This window comes from Plasmodium knowlesi, assembly GCF_000006355.2.
Source record: "Plasmodium knowlesi strain H genome assembly, chromosome: 9".
NCBI classification, from domain to species: Eukaryota; Apicomplexa; class Aconoidasida; order Haemosporida; family Plasmodiidae; genus Plasmodium; species Plasmodium knowlesi.
The window spans coordinates 1,320,578-1,339,944 of NC_011910.2; the positions used below are offsets into that span (position 1 = coordinate 1,320,578).

At 39.7% G+C, this 19,367-nt stretch overlaps 5 protein-coding genes across 5 annotated transcripts; 2 read left to right on the plus strand and 3 right to left on the minus strand.

Annotated features, from left to right (window-relative positions):
* Window positions 1-343: 343 nt before the first annotated feature.
* Window positions 344-2,782, plus strand: PKNH_0930200 (ubiquitin-like protein, putative; the record flags this gene model as incomplete). Its single annotated transcript, XM_002259290.1, has 1 exon — window positions 344-2,782. The coding sequence occupies one exon, from the start codon at window positions 344-346 to the stop codon at window positions 2,780-2,782; it is 2,439 nt and encodes an 812-aa protein (XP_002259326.1).
* Window positions 2,783-3,343: 561 nt separating this feature from the next.
* PKNH_0930300 (RNA-binding protein, putative) lies at window positions 3,344-6,202 on the minus strand (the record flags this gene model as incomplete). The annotated part of the gene is made up of 1 exon (XM_002259291.1): window positions 3,344-6,202. One exon carries the CDS (start codon window positions 6,200-6,202, stop codon window positions 3,344-3,346), a length of 2,859 nt encoding a protein of 952 aa, XP_002259327.1.
* Window positions 6,203-8,736: 2,534 nt separating this feature from the next.
* Window positions 8,737-10,540, minus strand: PKNH_0930400 (T-complex protein 1 subunit alpha, putative; the record flags this gene model as incomplete). Its single annotated transcript, XM_002259292.1, has 2 exons — window positions 8,737-10,310; window positions 10,483-10,540. 2 exons carry the CDS (start codon window positions 10,538-10,540, stop codon window positions 8,737-8,739), a joined length of 1,632 nt encoding a protein of 543 aa, XP_002259328.1.
* A 3,160-nt stretch (window positions 10,541-13,700) lies between these two features.
* Window positions 13,701-14,525, plus strand: PKNH_0930500 (nucleic acid binding protein, putative; the record flags this gene model as incomplete). The annotated part of the gene is made up of 1 exon (XM_002259293.1): window positions 13,701-14,525. One exon carries the CDS (start codon window positions 13,701-13,703, stop codon window positions 14,523-14,525), a length of 825 nt encoding a protein of 274 aa, XP_002259329.1.
* An 830-nt stretch (window positions 14,526-15,355) lies between these two features.
* On the minus strand, window positions 15,356-18,949 carry PKNH_0930600 (conserved Plasmodium protein, unknown function; the record flags this gene model as incomplete). Its single annotated transcript, XM_002259294.1, has 1 exon — window positions 15,356-18,949. One exon carries the CDS (start codon window positions 18,947-18,949, stop codon window positions 15,356-15,358), a length of 3,594 nt encoding a protein of 1,197 aa, XP_002259330.1.
* Window positions 18,950-19,367: the final 418 nt, after the last annotated feature.

Sequence of the window (19,367 nt, forward strand, 5' to 3'; positions counted from 1 at the left end):
ATATATACTTGTGTGATATCCTTGTACATTTATTTTCCTCTGTTAATGTACTTCCGAACTGAGGGGAAAAACATATGACACCTTGCCCAAGGGCAAAAGAAGCAGTTGAGAATAATTTTCCCCGGAAAGGACACAAGCTGTTCGAAACAAAGGGGGAAAAAGATAAAAACAAACCAGGGAGAGTAACTCCTTCAACGATTGTGATCTGATCACGTGGAGGAAGTTCTCCTTCTGGGCACGAAGAGGTATAGAAGTGGGAAAGCACTTTCGCGGCAAAGCGGAAAGAAGCAAAGTGGAAGCACCGTCCAAGCTAAAAGGACGCAACTCCGGCGCGACAACAACCATGCGAGATTCATTAAGTAGCCAGGAGAAAAAGGAACTATACGCGGATCTAGACAGCGTCGACGTGAGTGAATACAACCATGTAATAAACAATTCCCATAGCTCCGAAGAAGAAGACGATGAGTCATCATCGGATGATTACATGGAAACTGAACAAGTGCCAGAGGGCAGTCACAGCAGGAGCATATTATATGGTAGTAGTAAAGCTAATCAAAATAACAGCTGTGGAAAGGTGAATAATGATCAAATCGACTCTGTGACAAATTCGGACAAGGGATGTACGAAAAACCCAAATGACACAGGAACGTTAACAACGTGTGGGCAAGACATAAGCGGAACGAACAAAAAAAGCACAAGCATTAGTGAACAAAAGCAAATGCAAAATGGCCACACGTATATCTACGTTAGGGTAAAAACAAACGACTCTAATAATAACACCATTAAATGCAAGATAGAGAAAAATATCACAGTAAAAAAATTGAAAAAAAAACTCGGAAAAATATTACACAATGGTGAAGACGAATATAGGATTATTTACAGGGGGAGACTTCTAAAGGATGTTGAAGTGTTATCCAAATACAACATAAAATTTAATGATATCCTATACGCCATTAGGATAAATAAAAAAAAAAATGGAAACGATGCCATCCTGGATTCAGGAATTACCAGTTCCCAGTTAAGTACTATAGGAGAGGAGTACAACGATTTCGGGAAGTTTCCTCAAAATGATAATTTATCAAAATTAATTTCGTCCATGTTTGATAACAGTGATTTTCTGAAATCAATAATGGACTCAAATAAGCAGCTACAAAAGCTAAGAGAAAAGAATTCAGAGATTCATCACATGCTAAATGATTCACAGTCTTTGAAGCAGTCTTTTGAAATGATTAAAAATCCTTCATTAATGAAAGAACTTATGAGGAATACTGATCGAGCCATAAGTAATATAGAAGCCATTCCAGGCGGGTTCAACACTCTGAGACGAATGTATCACAACATTCAGGAACCCATGTATGCTGCGAGTGAGGCATCAAATGAAAACAAAAAAAATAAAATTAAACATTATGATTTAAAAGCTTCTTCTCCTCCTACTAGTGAAGCCTTCCCTAACCCCTGGGCTTCCAAGGATGTGAATGCAAAAAATAAAAATAATCAAAATAATGATCTAGATAAATATCTTCTCATGAATAATAATTTGTTTAGCAACAGCAATAATCTTTTTAAATCGACCAAGAAGAACAGGGGTAACGGGTTGGGAGGGAACAACAACCTTTTGAAGACCAACATTTTGGACCTCCTGCAGAATTACCAAGCTCCCCCTCAGAACCAACTTGGTGGCATGAGCAACATGAACGGAATGAATAACCTCTTTAGTAGCGCGCAGATGAACAATCGACAGATGTACCACGGGCTACTCAACAGCGGGCTGTTCAGCGGGGGGTTGCTAAACAACGCCTCGTTAAATAACGGGTCCGCGGTAAGCAGCCCCCCGGCTAACGGTCCCCCCAGTATCTTTCATCCAAATGGCACGCAGCCCGGAAATGGATCCCCCTTGGGCAATCTGTTCAACAACAACTTATTTAACGACAAGCTATTTTTCGGATCCAACTTCACCAATGATTTTATTAACCAGTACTCACAGGTGCAAAAGAATAAGGACGACCCAGAAGGGGCCAATGCGCTAAACCAAGTAATTTTAAATGTGAAAGACCAAGTGAATGATGACAACGGTTTGAAGTCTATTCTGAGTAATCCCTCCATTATCAGCCAGAATGGTCAGGTAACTGCATCGAAGAGTAGCAGCAGCCATCTTGGTGATGAACAGAAGGGCGAGGGTGATGAGGTTGTAAACAGGGATGGTAAAAGACAATTCCTTTTGGGAGGGAAAAGGGATGCTAGCCAAAATTTAATAAAGGAGGTCATTGCTGCGGACGAACTGGAAGAAAGTAATACCAAAAGGGGGGACGGGGACGCAAGGAATTTGAACAATGTTCCAAATGTGACATCCTCGAAGGAAGACAATTCAATGGAGGGAGGTTCTCCAAATGTGTTACCAAGTGATGTGAGTACTTCAAATGGGGGTACTTCCCTAAGTTCTACCGTGTTGAATACGCAGTTAGGAAGTGGCAACCTTGGCGGTCTTAACTCCACCCCACTAAACACCCTGGAGAACCATGTCAACAACCTCGATTTGAGAAGTATGTCTGAGGCGGTTAAGTTACTGAGGAACGGTGGTGCAAACGTTGCCACTACCCTGGGCGGTAGCGCCCTGAATGAACAGGAATATTTCTGTAAGCTGTACGCCGAACAGCTGAATTCGCTACGAGGAATGGGATTTACGGACGAGCAGAAATGCATAAAGGCGCTAGTTAACACGCAGGGGAATATAGAAAGGGCCATCGACTTTTTGTTGGCCGACATGAATGCAGATCAGAATTAAGAAGGCGAAAAGGGAGAGAGAAAAAAAAATAAATAAAAAAATGAATAAATATGGGGATGAAATAACTTACAATCTCAAGGGGGGAAACTGTCACAACACACATTCGCCCCCCCCTCCATCCTTATCATTCGCATAATTCTTTGATCAACCATTTCTTTAACACATTTGCGTTACGTTGGGAAGGGGTCCGCGTAACTTTTATTCGTTTTACCCATTTAGTTTTTTTTTTTTTTTTTTTTTTTTTTTTTTCCTTCTTTTTATGTGCCCAATTTATGTTTAAACTGATGTTGCCGTATGGCTAAAGTGAAGAATTCACAGTGTGTGCAGATGAGTATAGGTAGACGTGCTTGCTCATGTATGTGTACCCCATCTTGGGTAACCGTGCACACTGGGATTGAGGGAAAATTCAGGAAAAGCGTTGGGGGTAATATACAATTGGGTGATAATAATGCAAGGGGAAAGAATTAAGGATATCTCGTTCACACACATGAATGCGCAGTGTAATGTCCACATATTCGCAACGGTGTTGTGTACGGACGGTGTGTGAGGCGCATCCACCTTTTAGGAGAGACCAAACTTGCAAGAAAAGAAATGGTTAACGTACTGGTTCTGGGAGCCAACCCACTTACAATTCTCATTTTGGCACTTAATTTTGACGTTCAAATGAATTTTGTACAATAGGCCCATAACGCCACTGGAATGCTCATCAATTTTTATTAGTCCATCTGATAGGTGTAAAGAACAGTTAGGGCATTCTATGTTTTCCCCAACAGCGTGGACGGAAAGGTATCCCCTTAGGCAGTCAGAACAGGAAGATGCGTAGCAGCATGGAAATAATATGGGTTCGTAAGATAAATTTGTTTTGCATATTGAGCAGATGAATTCTTCTATGTTTATGAGAAGTATCGATGAGGGGATTTTAAAGGTGATTTCTTTTTCCTTCTTCGAGTAGGAATCCTTCTTTGCCCACGTTGCGCGAACTCTACTCCCTCTAATGCGAATTCCACCTGCACATGCAGTATTCAAAGTTCTCTGGGCTTCTAGGTTTGTTGAAAATCGAACAAAGGCGTATCCTGATGTTGCAGTCCATTCCTTGTTAGGGTGTCTTGATTTCTTATCACAAACCACCATGGTTAAGTCAACATTCCCGAACTTGCTAAACACGGCTAGTAGATCCTTCCTTGTAGTGTTCGACGGTACATTTACAATTAGCGTATACTTAGCGAAGGATTTTGACAACCTCTTACTGAGCAGGTTATTCTCTCCTTTGTGATTATCACAATCCTGTGGTAAAACATGATCTGAGGAACTTGGGAACCCATCATCCTGTACCGTTTTATTTTTGTTTTTTTTCTTTTTCCCCTGTTCCATTACGTACTTGAGAAGAAGGTTACCAGAGGAGCAGTCGTAGCTTCTGATTTCACTGCCTATGTTAAAATTTTGGTCTTCGTATACATTTTGTTGGTGGTCATCGTATTGTCCAGATATTGGGTAAGGGAAATGGGACGAATGACCAACTTCATCGTCCTTCCCTTTTTCACCCCATTTTTTCCCCCCCCCAATGTTAATCGAATTGGTTAAGTCCACCTCATGTGTTTCACACGCAGGCAGTTCAAAACGATTTCTTTGAGGGTGTAGTAGCCTTTCCTTCAAATCGGTCATGCGAGGCAAAATTGTGTTATTCCCCATTTGGGCCTTTCGCCAGTTGTCGCATGTGTCCAAAGCGGGATCGTCTTCTTCGTAATTCTCTCTTAAATGTCTTTCGAACTGAACGCAATTTGGTGACACCGACTGCTTGCCTCCGTTATCAATTCGGCCGGTAGCCATTTCTTCTTCCCTGTGATGTACCCCCAGTTGGTCTAAAATAAAATATTCCCCTAATAAATACTGCATGTAATCTTCCTTCTCGTCTGTAAAGACCGCTCTTTGGGGCGTTTCCTTTTCCTGAACAGGTGGATTTCCATGGTGGGCATAAAATGGGAGCAGAGCGTGGCCATCAATAAAGGGGGATTTTTGTGCCCCCTTCGTGAACAACGCATCTTCCATCATTTTTTTGTTTGTGTCTTCGAACTTGGAGGTTCTCCGTTCACCGTGAAAACCATTCGCTACTTCGCCCCCATTTGGGAGAATGTCAAATGGAAGTGAAAACCCATGGTCTTTAATTATTCCAGTGGAAGGTACCACCGGTGTACTTCCCCCAAGTAGAGTCGTCCCGTCTGCAGCTTCTTCCCGTGAAGAGGATCCCTCCCCTTCGGATGCGCCCAATATGTTTTCTTTTTTATCCTCCCCGGGAATCCACACTTGGTTTGTCCTTAAGTCATAATAGTAGTTTTCGTTGAGTGCCTTCTGGAGAATTTCGTCCCTGAGCGGAGGTGCGAACTTTCCTACATGAGTGCGCGCACCGGTGGCTACTTCCCTCCTTATCACATGGGATCTCCCAGGTGGAGGGAAAAATGAGGTGAGCAAATCTACAGGTGTAGCATCCGGGGAGAGTGTCATCTCTGCTAATGCATTCTCTGCATATATTGTTCCCCAGTCCAGATTAGCCCCCCTGTTTCTTCCAACTTTATTTATTCCACGTGTACAACTCCCCAGTTTGTTCTCTTCTACCCCTTCTTTATCACCCCATTTAATCAGATTGTCCTGTTGTCTAGTATCACTTCGATTTTCAATCAAACTCTGCTTGTTCGTTACATTCAGAATGTCATTCCTTTTGTCTTTCCACAGAATGGATTTTTCTCCCTCCTCCATAAAAGTTTCCCCTCCATGGAGTCCGCAAAAACTAGCTTCAATTTCACTATAAATATCTATTCCAAATTGTTTCAAGTTGTATTCACATGGAAATATGTTGTCGTCATCCCATGTGTTAGTATAATTTTCTTCTATGTGAGAAGTAGATGAGTTCTGTGCGTTATTAAAAAGGAGTTTGTCTTTATTTGATTTAGAGGCAGAATCAATGATAGAGGGGAAATCATCTGTGATATTATTGCCCAGTATGCTTGTCTCATGATTTGGGTGCCTACCACTGGTGAGTTGACCTTCAAGATTATCCCTCTCAAAGTGGTACTCTCCCAAACTAAATACGTTTATTTTGTAATTAACTTTTTTGTTCGTTTCTGTGGATTGATCTTCCTGTTCTCCTCTCTCTTTGTTGGTAATGGTCTCCAGTACATCACCCCTTTCGATATAGTTCTTGGATAAACTGCGCGATGCATACGGAATAGCATCTCCCAAGTTCATCTGACTTGAACTGGACTTTGCCGAACTTCTATGAGAATCTACTCCTGTTGAAACGCTACTTATTTTTAGTTTTTCAATATTTTTGAAATGTTTACGCAATGGGACAATATCATTGACTTGGTTTTCTGTGTCTTCATGGTCGTCACTCAGAGGGGTATTCACTCCAATGTCGCTCCTCATTTTTGCATGAAGATGTTGCAATATTTGCTTGATGATGAACTAAACAGATGGAGATTTACCGTGAGAAATGGAAAACGAGTTATCCCTTTTTATTAAGTACTTCTTTCCCCAAAAAAAAAAGAAAAAAGGAAAAAAGAAACTTCTTCCAAGTGATCGACACTGACTGGACGCATGTCAGATTTATCCAGCTAGCCAAAAGAGTTAACAGTGAGAAATGGAAATGCCCCCCAAGCGTACTTTATAAACATGGGTGGATAGAGACCCTTGTGTGATTATCTTGGAGGAAGGAAATCACAGGACTGCTTAACTATGCCTACTAGGGGAGGTCACCCTGGAACGGTCACAAATTTACAGGCAAATATTGAGGTACCTTCAAATAGAACAATTCACAATGCGGATTTCGAAAAATGCGGGGGCACGCAGCGGACATGTGCAGTGTGTATATAGACTACTGGTCGGTAAAAAAAGGAAATGAGCTAAATGAACAGATGAACGGATCAACAGATGAACAGATGAACAAATGAACGGATCAACAGATGAACAGATGAACAAATGAACGGATCAACAGATGAACGGATCAACAGATGAAGTATTACACTTTCGATCAACTCGTGTATGAAACTGGACACTATGGGGGATTGCCCAAAGGAACGTCTAACCACTTCAACCACACATTAGTAGACACCTACTTGGAACGGTGTCAACACACGGGATGTAGAAACGAAGAAGCTCAACGAAACTACATTGCGAAGAAAAAAAAAAAAAAAAAAAAAATGAAATAAAATATAATATAATATAATATAATAAAGTGGAACGAAACGAAAGAAAATAAAAAGTACACAAAACACATGAAGGGAACGAAGCGGACTGCCAACAAGTGTTCTTCTTCATGATGTTGATCCCATACGACTGGGTCTGCCTTTTCCTCATGGGATGAAAATGCACCTCTATTTCTTACACATATTGTGAAGGGTTGTGTGTACGTGTAAAAACTGTTCTTTAACAAAGGAATTTTTTTTTTTTTCAAAAAATGATGTAATCATCAGGATCTAAAAATTAGTAGTCCGTTCCGATGTCAGCTTCATTTGACTCACTTTTTATAAGTGCCTTTTGCTGTGAAAAGTTGGACCTCGTCTTGTACATGATGCCACCAGATACCCCATCCGCTCCATCTGTGGTGTCAAATGAAAGCAACAACTATTCATTCGTTTAGACAAGCACAGAGACACAAATGCATGCTTCAAACTTCCAAAATAAAAATATTAACTACATGACGAACACACAAAAACAACCGCTTCACAAAGGGAGGCATTTCCCGGGCGATTCACACGAATCGCACACCTCCACGTTTATTTTGTGCAGTCCCCATGTTGCTCTATTTATTTTCATTCCTTCCTCATTCCCAGCTGTAATTACCAAGAAGAAGCTCATTTGGGGCAACCCCCCTATTGTGAGGAAGTATATAACCCTCTATGCATTTCTACTCCGTCTGCTTAACTGAACAGTGGTCACAAGGTGAATGTTGGTTTGCTTAATTATTCTATTCACCTGTGCTGCTACATTTTAATGCGTTTTTTTTTTTTTCTTTTTTGCACAAATAATGTATATTTTTGTTACCACATATATAAAGAAAAAATTATTTTTTCATCACTTCAATTTCTTAGCGAATTAATAATTCACACCACCGCAGCCAAATTAGTCTTGTGTCTATTTCTAATTCGTGGGGACGATTCATTTTTTTTTTTTTTTAAATGTGCAGCTAGCTAGTGGAGCAAGCGGCACACACAGGTGTAAGCGTATGTGTATTATGTATATATATGTGAAAGTATGTACTTATCGCCCATGTGGGCTCTATTTAACAATTTTCCCCTAACCGCCTTTGCAGCCTAGTGGTGGTCCACATTGGGCCCTGCGCGGTGTGCTCGCAAAAAAAAAAAATAAAATAGAAAAAAAAAAAAAAATTAACTGAATGAGGGTAGTTTCCATTTGGGGTAAAAATAAAAGGAGTAAAAATAAGGTAGAAAGTGGCGTAAAAATATAATACAATTTAATAGTGTAAAATATTCGATGCAGCTTCTGCACTTCGTACACACCATCTCTTCGACAGGCGCACGCACGTAAAAGAAGGCATCTAAATTACACCTACGAATTCGCTAGAAGAAGCGTAGAGGTGATTTTCCATTCGTTGTCTATGTCGAAAGGAGGGATAGTTACAAGCTGAACTGATGCGTTACACATTTGAAGAATGAGCATTCACGTGTATATAACCCTACTATGCAGGGAAAAGAAAAAATTCCACGCAACCAGTTTTTTTTCATCAATAATGACAATCCTCATGTGTAGCATTTTTCTTTCCCCCCCCACATGTACAGGGTACAATTTGGCATACCTCCTACCATGCGTGGCGGTTACCCAGAAATATTAATAACCCATGGGGGTAGGAAATAAAATTCGCTCGTTCCGCTTTGCATATAGATAGCAGACGCGTGGTATGAAGCGCAGGTGAGGATACCTCCCGACGAGTGAACAACCCTTCAGGGTTCCTCCTCACGACGCTCCTCAGGAGTCAACTTAATTAAGTCATCGATTCGCAGAATTGTGATGGTAGCTTCTGTGGCAAATCTGATTGATTTTATTTTGCTAATCATGGCTTCTAAAACTCCATTCTTCAAATTATTGGCTACTTTTCCGTTAACCAAATCTAACCCATACCATCTATAATCCTTTGGATCTTCCGTGTTCATGACCTGAGATTTCGTGTGGTATGCCCGTAATTTGCATACTAAATCTATAGAATCATAGGAAGCGTTTAGAGCTAATATTTTTGGGATCACTAATAAGGACTCGGCAAATTCTGCAATGGCTAGCTGCTCTCTAGAACCCAAAGTTTTGGCAAAATCTTCGAGGTAAACAGATAAAGCAACTTCTACACATCCGCCACCAACAACAACGTAGTTACTTTCTAATGCTCTGCTCACTGAACAGAGGGCATCATGAATGGATCTCTGCATTTCATCCAATACAAAATCGTTTGCTCCTCTTAACAAAATGGTATTCGACTTTGATGTTTTACAACCTTTAAAAAACATAACGTCCCAATCACCTACTCTTTCTTCATATACTTCATCACAGTAACCTAGAGAAGATGGTTCAAATTTCTCCGTTCCATCAAGGGAAGACATAGTCAGTCTGATCTGTCCATTCGTCAGTTTTGCTATCCTCCTCAAGTCATCTTTGTTCACTCTCCTAACTGCAATAGCACCAGATTCAACAAAATATTTCAATGGCATATCATCTATACCTTGTGTGGTAAGAATGACATTTGCACCTGATTCTAAAATTTTATTTACTCGTTCTTTCGTTATATCTTTTTCTCTTTGTCTTATTTTTTCCAACTCAGTGGGATCATTTATGTTCACCTGAACCCCTAAATGCAGCCTATACTGTTTTAGCGGAAAATCCAAAAAGGCAATCTTTGCGTTCTTCACTCCTGTAGGCATAGACTGTGATGCTCGCCCACTCATAATTGCATACCCATCAATCAATTTAGAATCTAATGAACTCATTCCATGTACTTTTATTACATTAACAGACGAAACAGGATACTTTGTCTTACCCGCATCGTTAACAATTTTTACCGACTGAATAGCATTCGCCACCATTTTCGCAAAGTAATCTGATTCGTATCCAATAAACTTAGAAGACAAGGTTGTTTTCGCAACGTTTATAATTACATCCTTTCCTAAATTGCTCACTCGTTCGCTCAGTTTTTCTTTAATGTATTTCACAGACTCCTTCATTGCCAATTTATACCCACAGATGACGGTTGTCGGGTGTATATCCATTTTTATCAGTTCGTTTCCTCTTCTTAAAAGTTCCGATGCTAGTAATACAACTGAGGTTGTTCCATCTCCTACCTCCTGGTCCTGCAGTTCCGACAGGTTTACTAAAATTTTGGCGGCTGGATGCTGCACCTCCAACTGTTTTAGGATCGTTGCTCCATCATTTGTTATGGTGACATCTCCGATGTTATCCACGAGCATTTTGTCTAATCCTTGTGGTCCCAGGCTTGACTTCAAAATGTTCGAGAGCGCCTGCACGGCCGTCACTAAAAAGGAAGAGGGACAGAAAAGGGATGGAAAAGGCGAGTATAAAGGGTACTTGTAAATTGTACACAGAAGAGCATGGACGCATGGAACGATGCACCAAATAATGCACCAAATAATGCACCACGTTGATGGCGGGCGGCGACGGCCTGGTTGCCCTCTTTGCACTCCTACCGTTCGCCGTTCTCACATCTTGGCCGCTTTCCCTATTCCCGTAGATACTTAAAGACATTTTGACCTCCTAAAAGTGGCACTCGATTTTGTAATTGTATGCAGAGGTACGCAACGGTACGCAGCGACGCGCGCTTGTTCTGATGCGTTCTTGGCTCTTCCTGTGCGCGAGGCGGTCACTCATTAACCTTCCCCCTTTGGCAACTCACGTGTGCGCAAATGTAGATAAGATCAATATAAAGCGCGGCGTGGGGGTACGTCGACTTTGTTCCTTCGAAAAAGCGAAATTTAGGGAACCTCTCCGTTGTTTTTGTCACGAAGGCATATTTTTTTTTCTTACACTTTTTCACATGAGAGGAAGCGCAAAAAAAAAAAAAAAAAAAAAAAAAAAAAAAAAAAAAAAAAAAAAAAAAAGCGATATAAAAAGAAGGGGGGAGGAATGGTAAAAAAAAAAAAAAAAAAAAAAGAATGTACAAAATGGCATACAAAATGAATACATAATAGCTTACAAAAATGACATACAATGAAATGCACAAAATGACGCACCAAATAACGTACCAACGAATGTACAAAAGGAAGCTACAATAGCTACCGCAGAAAGAAACGGATATAGCTTCGTTTTCTCCTTTTAATGCCAAATGAAAAAGAAAGAAAGAAAAAAAAAGCACTCAAATGGTATAGCGTACCGTGGAACGCATGTGATCATTGGCATGTACGTAATTATATATGCATGGGTAGGCATTTTTTTTTTTTTTTTTTTTTCTTTCCTCTTTTTGCAAGTGCACTCCGTTTCAATTTAAAAGTTATATTATAATGCCTGTGTTGGGTATGCAGATGGTGGTAGGACTAAAAACGTGATTTTACTCGTGTGCCCCATGAGGGTAAGATACTCAATTATGGGGTGCTCTCTCACACAATGGACTTTTCTAATAGTCGAACATTACTCTCTTTTTTATTTTTCCCCAAGCCTACCTCCGGTGTTAGGCACATTTTCACCATGTAATTCCAGCACATTGTGAAATATTCGAAGGGAACACACCGTTCACGTAAAATTATGTAAAACTCAATTTGGTGTCATGGATAAAAAAGCGCGCATACAGCTAACATTCTTTTACGTTATTGTCACATTATTAAGATGCCACCTATTGGCTATTTTTTCCATCCTACATTGACGCTTCTTAAAAAAAAAAAAAAAAAAACTTTTAGGGGACCACTTCATTTCACCCCCCCCCTTATCACCATGCAGCTGTATATACCAGGCTAGCAATATGATGTTGTCAAGTCCGAGAATTCAAAAGTACTTCCAACGGTGTAAACCCCCCCTTCATGCACACCTCTACGTGGAGCGTCCATTTTGATATAACTGCTTCTGAACTAGGTTTAGCATAAATGAAAGTACACCATTAAGTAACACGGTGAAGGATTCGTTACGTTTTATTTTTGCTAATGCGAAAGCCAACATTGATCATTCTTATTAACCCATCTCCGCTTAAGTACTTGGGTCCGTATATGCATACATACAAACCGGAACTAAGCCAGTTGCCGCAAAATTCTGCGCGTGCGTTCTTTACCCCTCTGAAGGCGAACAAAATAAGCTACCAAAAATACTTTCTTTCCTTTTAAGTAGAAGCTCCCAAATTGCAGTTCACATTCATTGTGGCATTCTCCAGAAGGTTTTATCAACCTACTTTCCCCCTTTGGCAAGGGACCCCTGAGAAATTATTACCTTTACTAGAAACGGGTGATATGTGGCAAAAAGGAAACCTTTTCTTTCGTTTTTTAATTTTCCCCATTAATTTAAAAAAGTTACATAAATGAATGGGCAAAAAAATACATGTACACGTGTGTGCCTTTCGCGGCGGCTCTTTCAATAACCGGTGTTCAACTCCAACGTGTTTAGCAAACTCTTTTCGAAGGATCAAAAGTAGCTAATCTCTCATCCACAGTGTCTTTTTATTTACACAAACCGTAACTATTCCATCACATCCGCGTAGACATAAAGGTATGCATTATTTTTTGCGCGCCTTGAAAATATTACTACAAAACATAAGCGCTTTTTTGTCCTCAAGTTTGGTGAAAGAAAAAGGAACATTCACTTAAATTACGCTGAAAGTGACTTTGGCAACTTCATATAGGAGTATAAACTCATCCATACGTAAAGAAAGTTGAGGAAATCATCCAAACAAGCACATTTTTTTTTTTTTTTTTTTTTTTTTTTTTTTCTTCCTCCCCTTCCAATTTAAATAAGCATGACTATCTATCCACTTTTAAAAAAACGAATAGGGAAAAAAAAAAAAATAATAATAATAATAAAATAACAAAACAAAGCGCTGCACTGCGACACGATGCTACGCGAGAACACGAAGGGAAAGAATTAAAAATGAAAATCACACAAGAACGATAGTATCTGCCAACGATATTCACACATTATTTATATTCGCGCAATTTTTAGCGCCGTCCGTAAGCTGAATAGCGAGTTTTCTTTTTTTTTTTTTTCCAGTCCTCGGTTACTCCGAAGGGAAGGCAGATTTGCATATGCCAATTTTTTAAAGACTACGCCCGTTGAAAGCAGCACATCAAAATACATGAGCAAAGGAACGTGCTAAACGAAAGCACTGATCGATGTGCGCAGGTGATTACAAGTGTGAAATGTCCACGTGACGCACATGTACCGAATATATGCTTTTGAATGCTACCCCTCTGCGCGCAAAAGGAGAGAAAAATAAAGTACGGAGAAACTGAGAGAGCAAAACAAAATACAACGAAACCGAAGAGGGCGGAACGAAAGAGTACAAGCCGACTGCGATCCACACGCAAGGAAACAAGCAGGGACACATGCCCACTTAAGGCCATTTAAGCGACGAAAAAAAAAAAAAACATTGATCAGTCAACCAGCTCAAGTCCATATTTGCAAAAGCCAACGGATAAGAATAAGAAGCTACGCCTCCAACAGAGCGTGTGTTATGCACTTTTACATCTGCTCGACGAAGGTCCAAACAGAGCCACACGATTGGTTATGCCCTCACTGCGGCCATTGGGTTGAACACAATCGCTACGGAGCGAGACATTGAGAAATTGTCTCTCCAACAGTTGCGTAGCTGGACGAAGTAACCTTCGCCAACATTATCATCCTGTTAAACGTGTGAGCAACTACGGAAGAATCTTTCTCCCACACCCACACCCACACCCACACACCCACATACACATATACACAGTGCAGAATGGATATGAACTTTGGCTTCTGTAACGACGCCTTCTTTGAGCAAGGCAACAGGTCGTCAGAGAAGGAAGACACAGAGGAGCAGAAAAAAGTAGAGTCGAACGAAATAACAAAAAAAAACAACAACGAAATAGGAGAAGAAAAAGAGCTACCCAAGGAATTATGCGTTCCAGTTACTATCAAATTGCTACTGAACAAAATGATGAATCATGAGGAATTTAAAATTCATGATTTTCAAATAAGTGGAATTATTGTCTTCGGAAAGGTGTGTAAAATAAAGGAGTTGGCTAGTGCCATAATTTTTGAGATTTGTGATTACACTGGAAATATTGAAGCGAAATATAATAAGGATGCGAATAATGAGAAAGTGAAGGATCATATAGAAAGCATAAAAGTAAATGACCACGTTAAGGTGGTAGGAGTGGTTTACTCCCCGGAAAGTACAGCAGAACAAATACAAATAAGCATATCTTACATTAACAAGGTGGAAGATTGGGTCTCGTACTTTTCCTACTTCACTTCTGATGTAATTTATTGCTACTTAAAGCTTTTAAAATTAAAAAATATTTACACACCAAATGGAATAAATAATGAGGATAAACCCTGGTCCCACGTAACTCTAGACACCTACTACAATCAGCTAGACGTCATTGACACGGACATTATAAAGTATTTACACACGACAAGTGAAAAGTATGCCAACCAACAGGATATTTTCGAGCACCTCAAAAAGTATCACTCAGAATTGAACATAAAGAAATCTCTCACGAAGCTTATTGAGCAGTATGACTTAGCCCAATACGAGGATATCATTAGTATACCATAACTTTTTTTTTTTTTTTTTTTTTTTTTTTTTTTTTGAGGGGGGGTGGGAAAAAAAACCTACCACCCGTTGTCATATAAATGCCTCAAGAGGAACTGACTTGATGAGAGCGTAACCCTTTACTCATCGAGGAACCAACCACCCGTCAGTACTCCATGCATTTTTTTCCCCTACGCATATTCGTCAAAACATGAACCGTCGTCTCGAGAAGGCGACAGGTACAAACATCTGCCCTGATGAAATTTGGAGTTGGAAAATTTTTAGTACTCCACGGGCATACCCTAATGTAGGACACTTTTCCAAGCACGCATGTATGGATAGATGTGAAAAATGAAAGAATATCTTCCCCTCTTTTCCCCCCTCTATAGGGAATACAAAACGTTTGTGTCTGTCTCTTTTCTTTTATATTTTGACCTGCTTACATCAGAAATGCCTTACCCTGCAATTTGCTAAGAAAAAAAAAAAAATAATAATAATCAAACTGAACAAGCAACGTCATGTTACACCAATATCATTTTCTTCTTTTTTAATTAAATCACACCTTTGCCTTAATTTAATGTAAAAAAAAAAAAACAAAAAAAAAAAAAAGTCTGCTTTTTTAAAAAATGTTTCTTCTTATGAAGGAGCAGCCAGTGGGACATTCCCTTGCGAGGTCTACAAACTTAACACGGGGTGTCCCCATATAATGGTTCGAAAAAAGTTGTGTGACAAATGAAGTTAAAAACACTGCGCTGTTGCGCTGCTGCGATTTTGCACCGCTGGGTGATTAAACAAACGAATTCAAAGTGAATTATTAAAAATAGTCAGGCCACGTGCATGGAGGCACACCAAATTTACGTGGCCACCTTTTTTTTTTTTTTTTTTTTTTTTTTATCTGACGCGACGCTCTGATAAAAGAAGTAACTCACGCCAGTAAAAACAATCACTATGCTGATCAAAAAATAAATGGAAAAATATTTGTCACTCTCCAGGATAAACGGGAAGTCGTAAAAATATAAAACGACCAGAGTAAGCGGAGTTGAGGACTTCAAAATTAAGAAACATTCGGCTGAAGAGTAGTTGCTGTAAAATGAGGAAACACTCAAATTGAAAATAGCGTTCACCACTATATATAGACTGTACACACCAAAGGAGTACTTACAGTTGGAGTTATTCTCCATCGTTTGTCCTGAAAAACACTGGATACTGTCTTTGATGTATAGCAAGTAAGAAACGTCCTTGTCGTTGTTAAATAGCAGTTGAAAATATATTATCATTGGAAGCAAACAAATTTGGATTAACGAAATGTTGAAAGACAAAAGTATAACGCTCATCTTGTCAGAACCGCTTCTTCCTTTCTTCCTTTTCTGCACTCTTTCACATTTGGGAGTAACTTTTTCTACTTCAACAATATTATGAAGCGGTTTGTTCTCCATAATATCCAGCCCACCCTTGGATGCGTCCGCTTGCGCCCCACCTTTCCCACACATCGGGCAGGGAGACGTAAAATGTCCCTCGGCACTATCAACCCCATCCATGATACGATTTGCCTGAGACACAGACACTCCACTTAACAATTCATCATCTCCCTGTTGGAAGCTTACAGTTGACTGTTTTACATTTACCATGTATCCATTTTTATAGATATTCGTCGGTTTATTAAAAAGGGGGTACTCAACGAGAGTTTCTTTCTCCGAGTGGTCGTGCTTTCTCTCCTGTTTGTTACTCTCTCCAGAGGATGTTCTTCCTTCTGTGTCGATTTCGCAGAAAACATTCTGTGGTACACCAAGCTCTGGAGCGCAGATGGCACTACAGTATTGAGAACATTTCGTTTTACCCTTCCTTAAGCTGATTACCTTGTGACGCTTTTCTCTTCCTTTTATATACTCGGAGAAGAATATTTCCCTGAGAATCCCACCATATGATGTTAGCAAAATGGAGAGCACACAAAAAAGGATAGATGCGAATATGCCAAACGGGCTTGTCGTACTGGAGCTGGGTTCATTACAAGGGTAGAATCTGTTAAAATAGCTAGAACTGCTATTCAATGCATCATTCACATTTAGATAAAAATTGGAGTTCATATAATAGCTGACCATCGTCTGCTTCGTAATAACTGTGTCTTCCTTGTACACGTAGGGGATGTAGAAGAAGAGGAAACCTACTATAACGATAATGACTGACAATGCATGATGAATGTTATACTTCCTTCTTAAAATGAAGTATGATAATATAATGGAGAAGATAAAATTCAACTGATTCAGGAGCAGTAGAATGGTTAGCGGAATGGCTAGTTGAGACACAAAATACAATGTGTTTGATATTATGTCCAATAAAGCTATGACGACTATATACTTGTATGCTCCCAAGTTTCTCCACTTCTTTTTTACATTTGAAAACAATCCATTCTCCGTCGTCTCTCTGCAGCGAAGGGCATCTTTGTACGATTTATCATGTTGGTGATGTTCTAGTATATCCTTTATGTCTTGCTTACTAAATGAGTATACTTCCTCCGCATCGGAGTTCTCCACAATGGCATTACGGCAGGGACACAAAGTGTTCGTTTTTTCATCATTATATTCTTTCATCTCATGGGAACTGGGCTCACATATGTTTAGTGCGCTACCGCTGTGGAGGGTATTGTCTTGCCCGGCTCGTGCGTCTTTTACTTGGCTTGGCTTTGCACGTGCACTCGCTCCTTCACTCTTGGAGATACTTCGCCCTCCACATAGACCGACACTTGGTTGCTCACTGGGGATATCAATATGGCCACCCTTTCTGTTGCAACACCTGCTACTGCATCTGCTATTATCGATGCTACCGCTTATGCTGCTACTTATGGCGCCGGAGCTCCCCACCTCCACGTCGTCCTTGCCCTTCTCCAGAAGCGGCTCGTATATCCTTTTCTTGTGAATGTAGAACAGCTTCATGATTTTCTTCTTTCTCTTGATTGTCTCTTGATCCCTCATATCAATGGTCCAATCGCTCTCCTGCTTCGGTTCCCCCTTTTCTTTTTCTATCTGTCTCACATCAGAGCCTTTCTCCCTTTTCCTAAAATATCTACGCAAGCAAGGATATATATAAGACCAGTGCTCCTTGGTAATGCTCCTTGACTTACAGTAAATAATACAAAGAACTAAATAAATCATCACATAGGCTATAGCATTATACGACGCAGTTAAGCTGTCAAAGTTGTTCAGTACTCGATTCCTCATCCTACCGCATATGTTATTGCTGACCCCCAAAAATACAACTAAACAGCCATTGCAAAAAATTAAGAAAAACTTTTTCACTTTGATGCTGATGGATGAGTGGTTACATTGCACCTCTTCCTTGGACATCTCTCTTCCCTTGTGTCTACTCCGATCATAAAAGAAGTCCTGGTCTATGTCAACATTTTGTGTGCATTCGTTACTGTTAATTTTCACATAATATTTATCACCTTGTGTGTCGTAAAATGTATTGCTATTTCCACCTTCCATTTGTAGTACGTTGGATGGGTTGTTTCTTTCTTGACATGATTTGTGCCTCTCATTAATATTTTTACTTTTTTCTATTGCTGGTTGGCTTCCCTCCAAGGGGCAATCATTATTCGGTATATTCATCCGTTGAATTTTCACGGCTGGGGTTTGGTTCCTATTTCCACCAATGTCGCAGCTTTTGCTTCCTTGTTGCTCCCAGTAATTCGCACCTTCTTTTTTACACCCCCGTTGATCCCTCTTTTTCTTTCTTCTCTCCAAGTATTTCTCGTTAAGTATCTGGGCTGTGGATTGAAATTTTTCTCTTTTAATTTTTTTTAAAAAATTTATCAGAGAAACATTTTTGCACTCCCACAGTTTTGAAACAATATCTTCGTACTTCTCTCCCTTGTTTTTTTTATTCCCAGCATGTGCTTTTTTTTTTTTTTTTTTAAGGGCTGCTTTGCTTTTTTCCCTTTCGGGTGTTCGTTCACCTGTTGGGGGTGTATCTTCCTCCTCGCAAAATGTGCTTACGCTTTTTTGACCATCCGATACTGTGTTCCCTCCTTTCTCATAAAGTATTTTACTCGCCTTTTTTTCTACACAAATAGTGTTTCTCTCGTAACCAGGCTTATTTGCCTTTTTTTCTTTCTCCTTAAAGGCGAATAAATTGTTGCTTTTTTGGTTATGATTATGTTGTTCATCTGTTTCTGGCTCTTGACATGGCACTCGTTCAGCTTGCACTTGGCTGGCACATTTTTTTTTTTTTTTTTTCGCCTGCAACGGTGATCTCAGTTTGTAAGTTATTCTCTGTTGGACTTTCTTTTCCTTCATAACGCAACTCTTTTTTTTTTTTCCTCCACTTAAGGAAGCGAAATTGCTAACGGTTTGGCACTTCCTTCCGTGTGATATTTCCCTTAAAGGATTATATGAATCACTTGGCATATTTTCCTTATTTGCCTTATTTTCCATCTTTCCCCTCATTCGCATTCTTCCTATAGTGTAAACATTTTTAGGATGTTACAAATCCCCCTCCTTCTGCTTTTACCATTTATATAAACATTTCCGAGCTTAAATTTTTTTTTTTTTTTTTTTTTTTTGAAAATTATGTTCATGTGAAAATTTTGGCTAGTTCATACTGCCTCCCCTGAGTTGCCTCCTCGTCTCTTCATTTTAGCTGTTATCCTGCTGTATATGAAAAGGAAGCAAAAGTGATCGTTCTATTGAATAAAAAATGGAAATACGTGAAGTTGTCTCTAAGGGATTAATGAGGCATCCAGTAGGTATGTTGTCCTTGCGTTGCCTGTGCTCATCGTTGATGCACTTTTGTGGCTAACTGGGGAGCAAAAAAAAAAAAAAAAAAAAAAAAAAAAACGCGGAAAATACAGAAAGCCCTAAATAGTGGGCC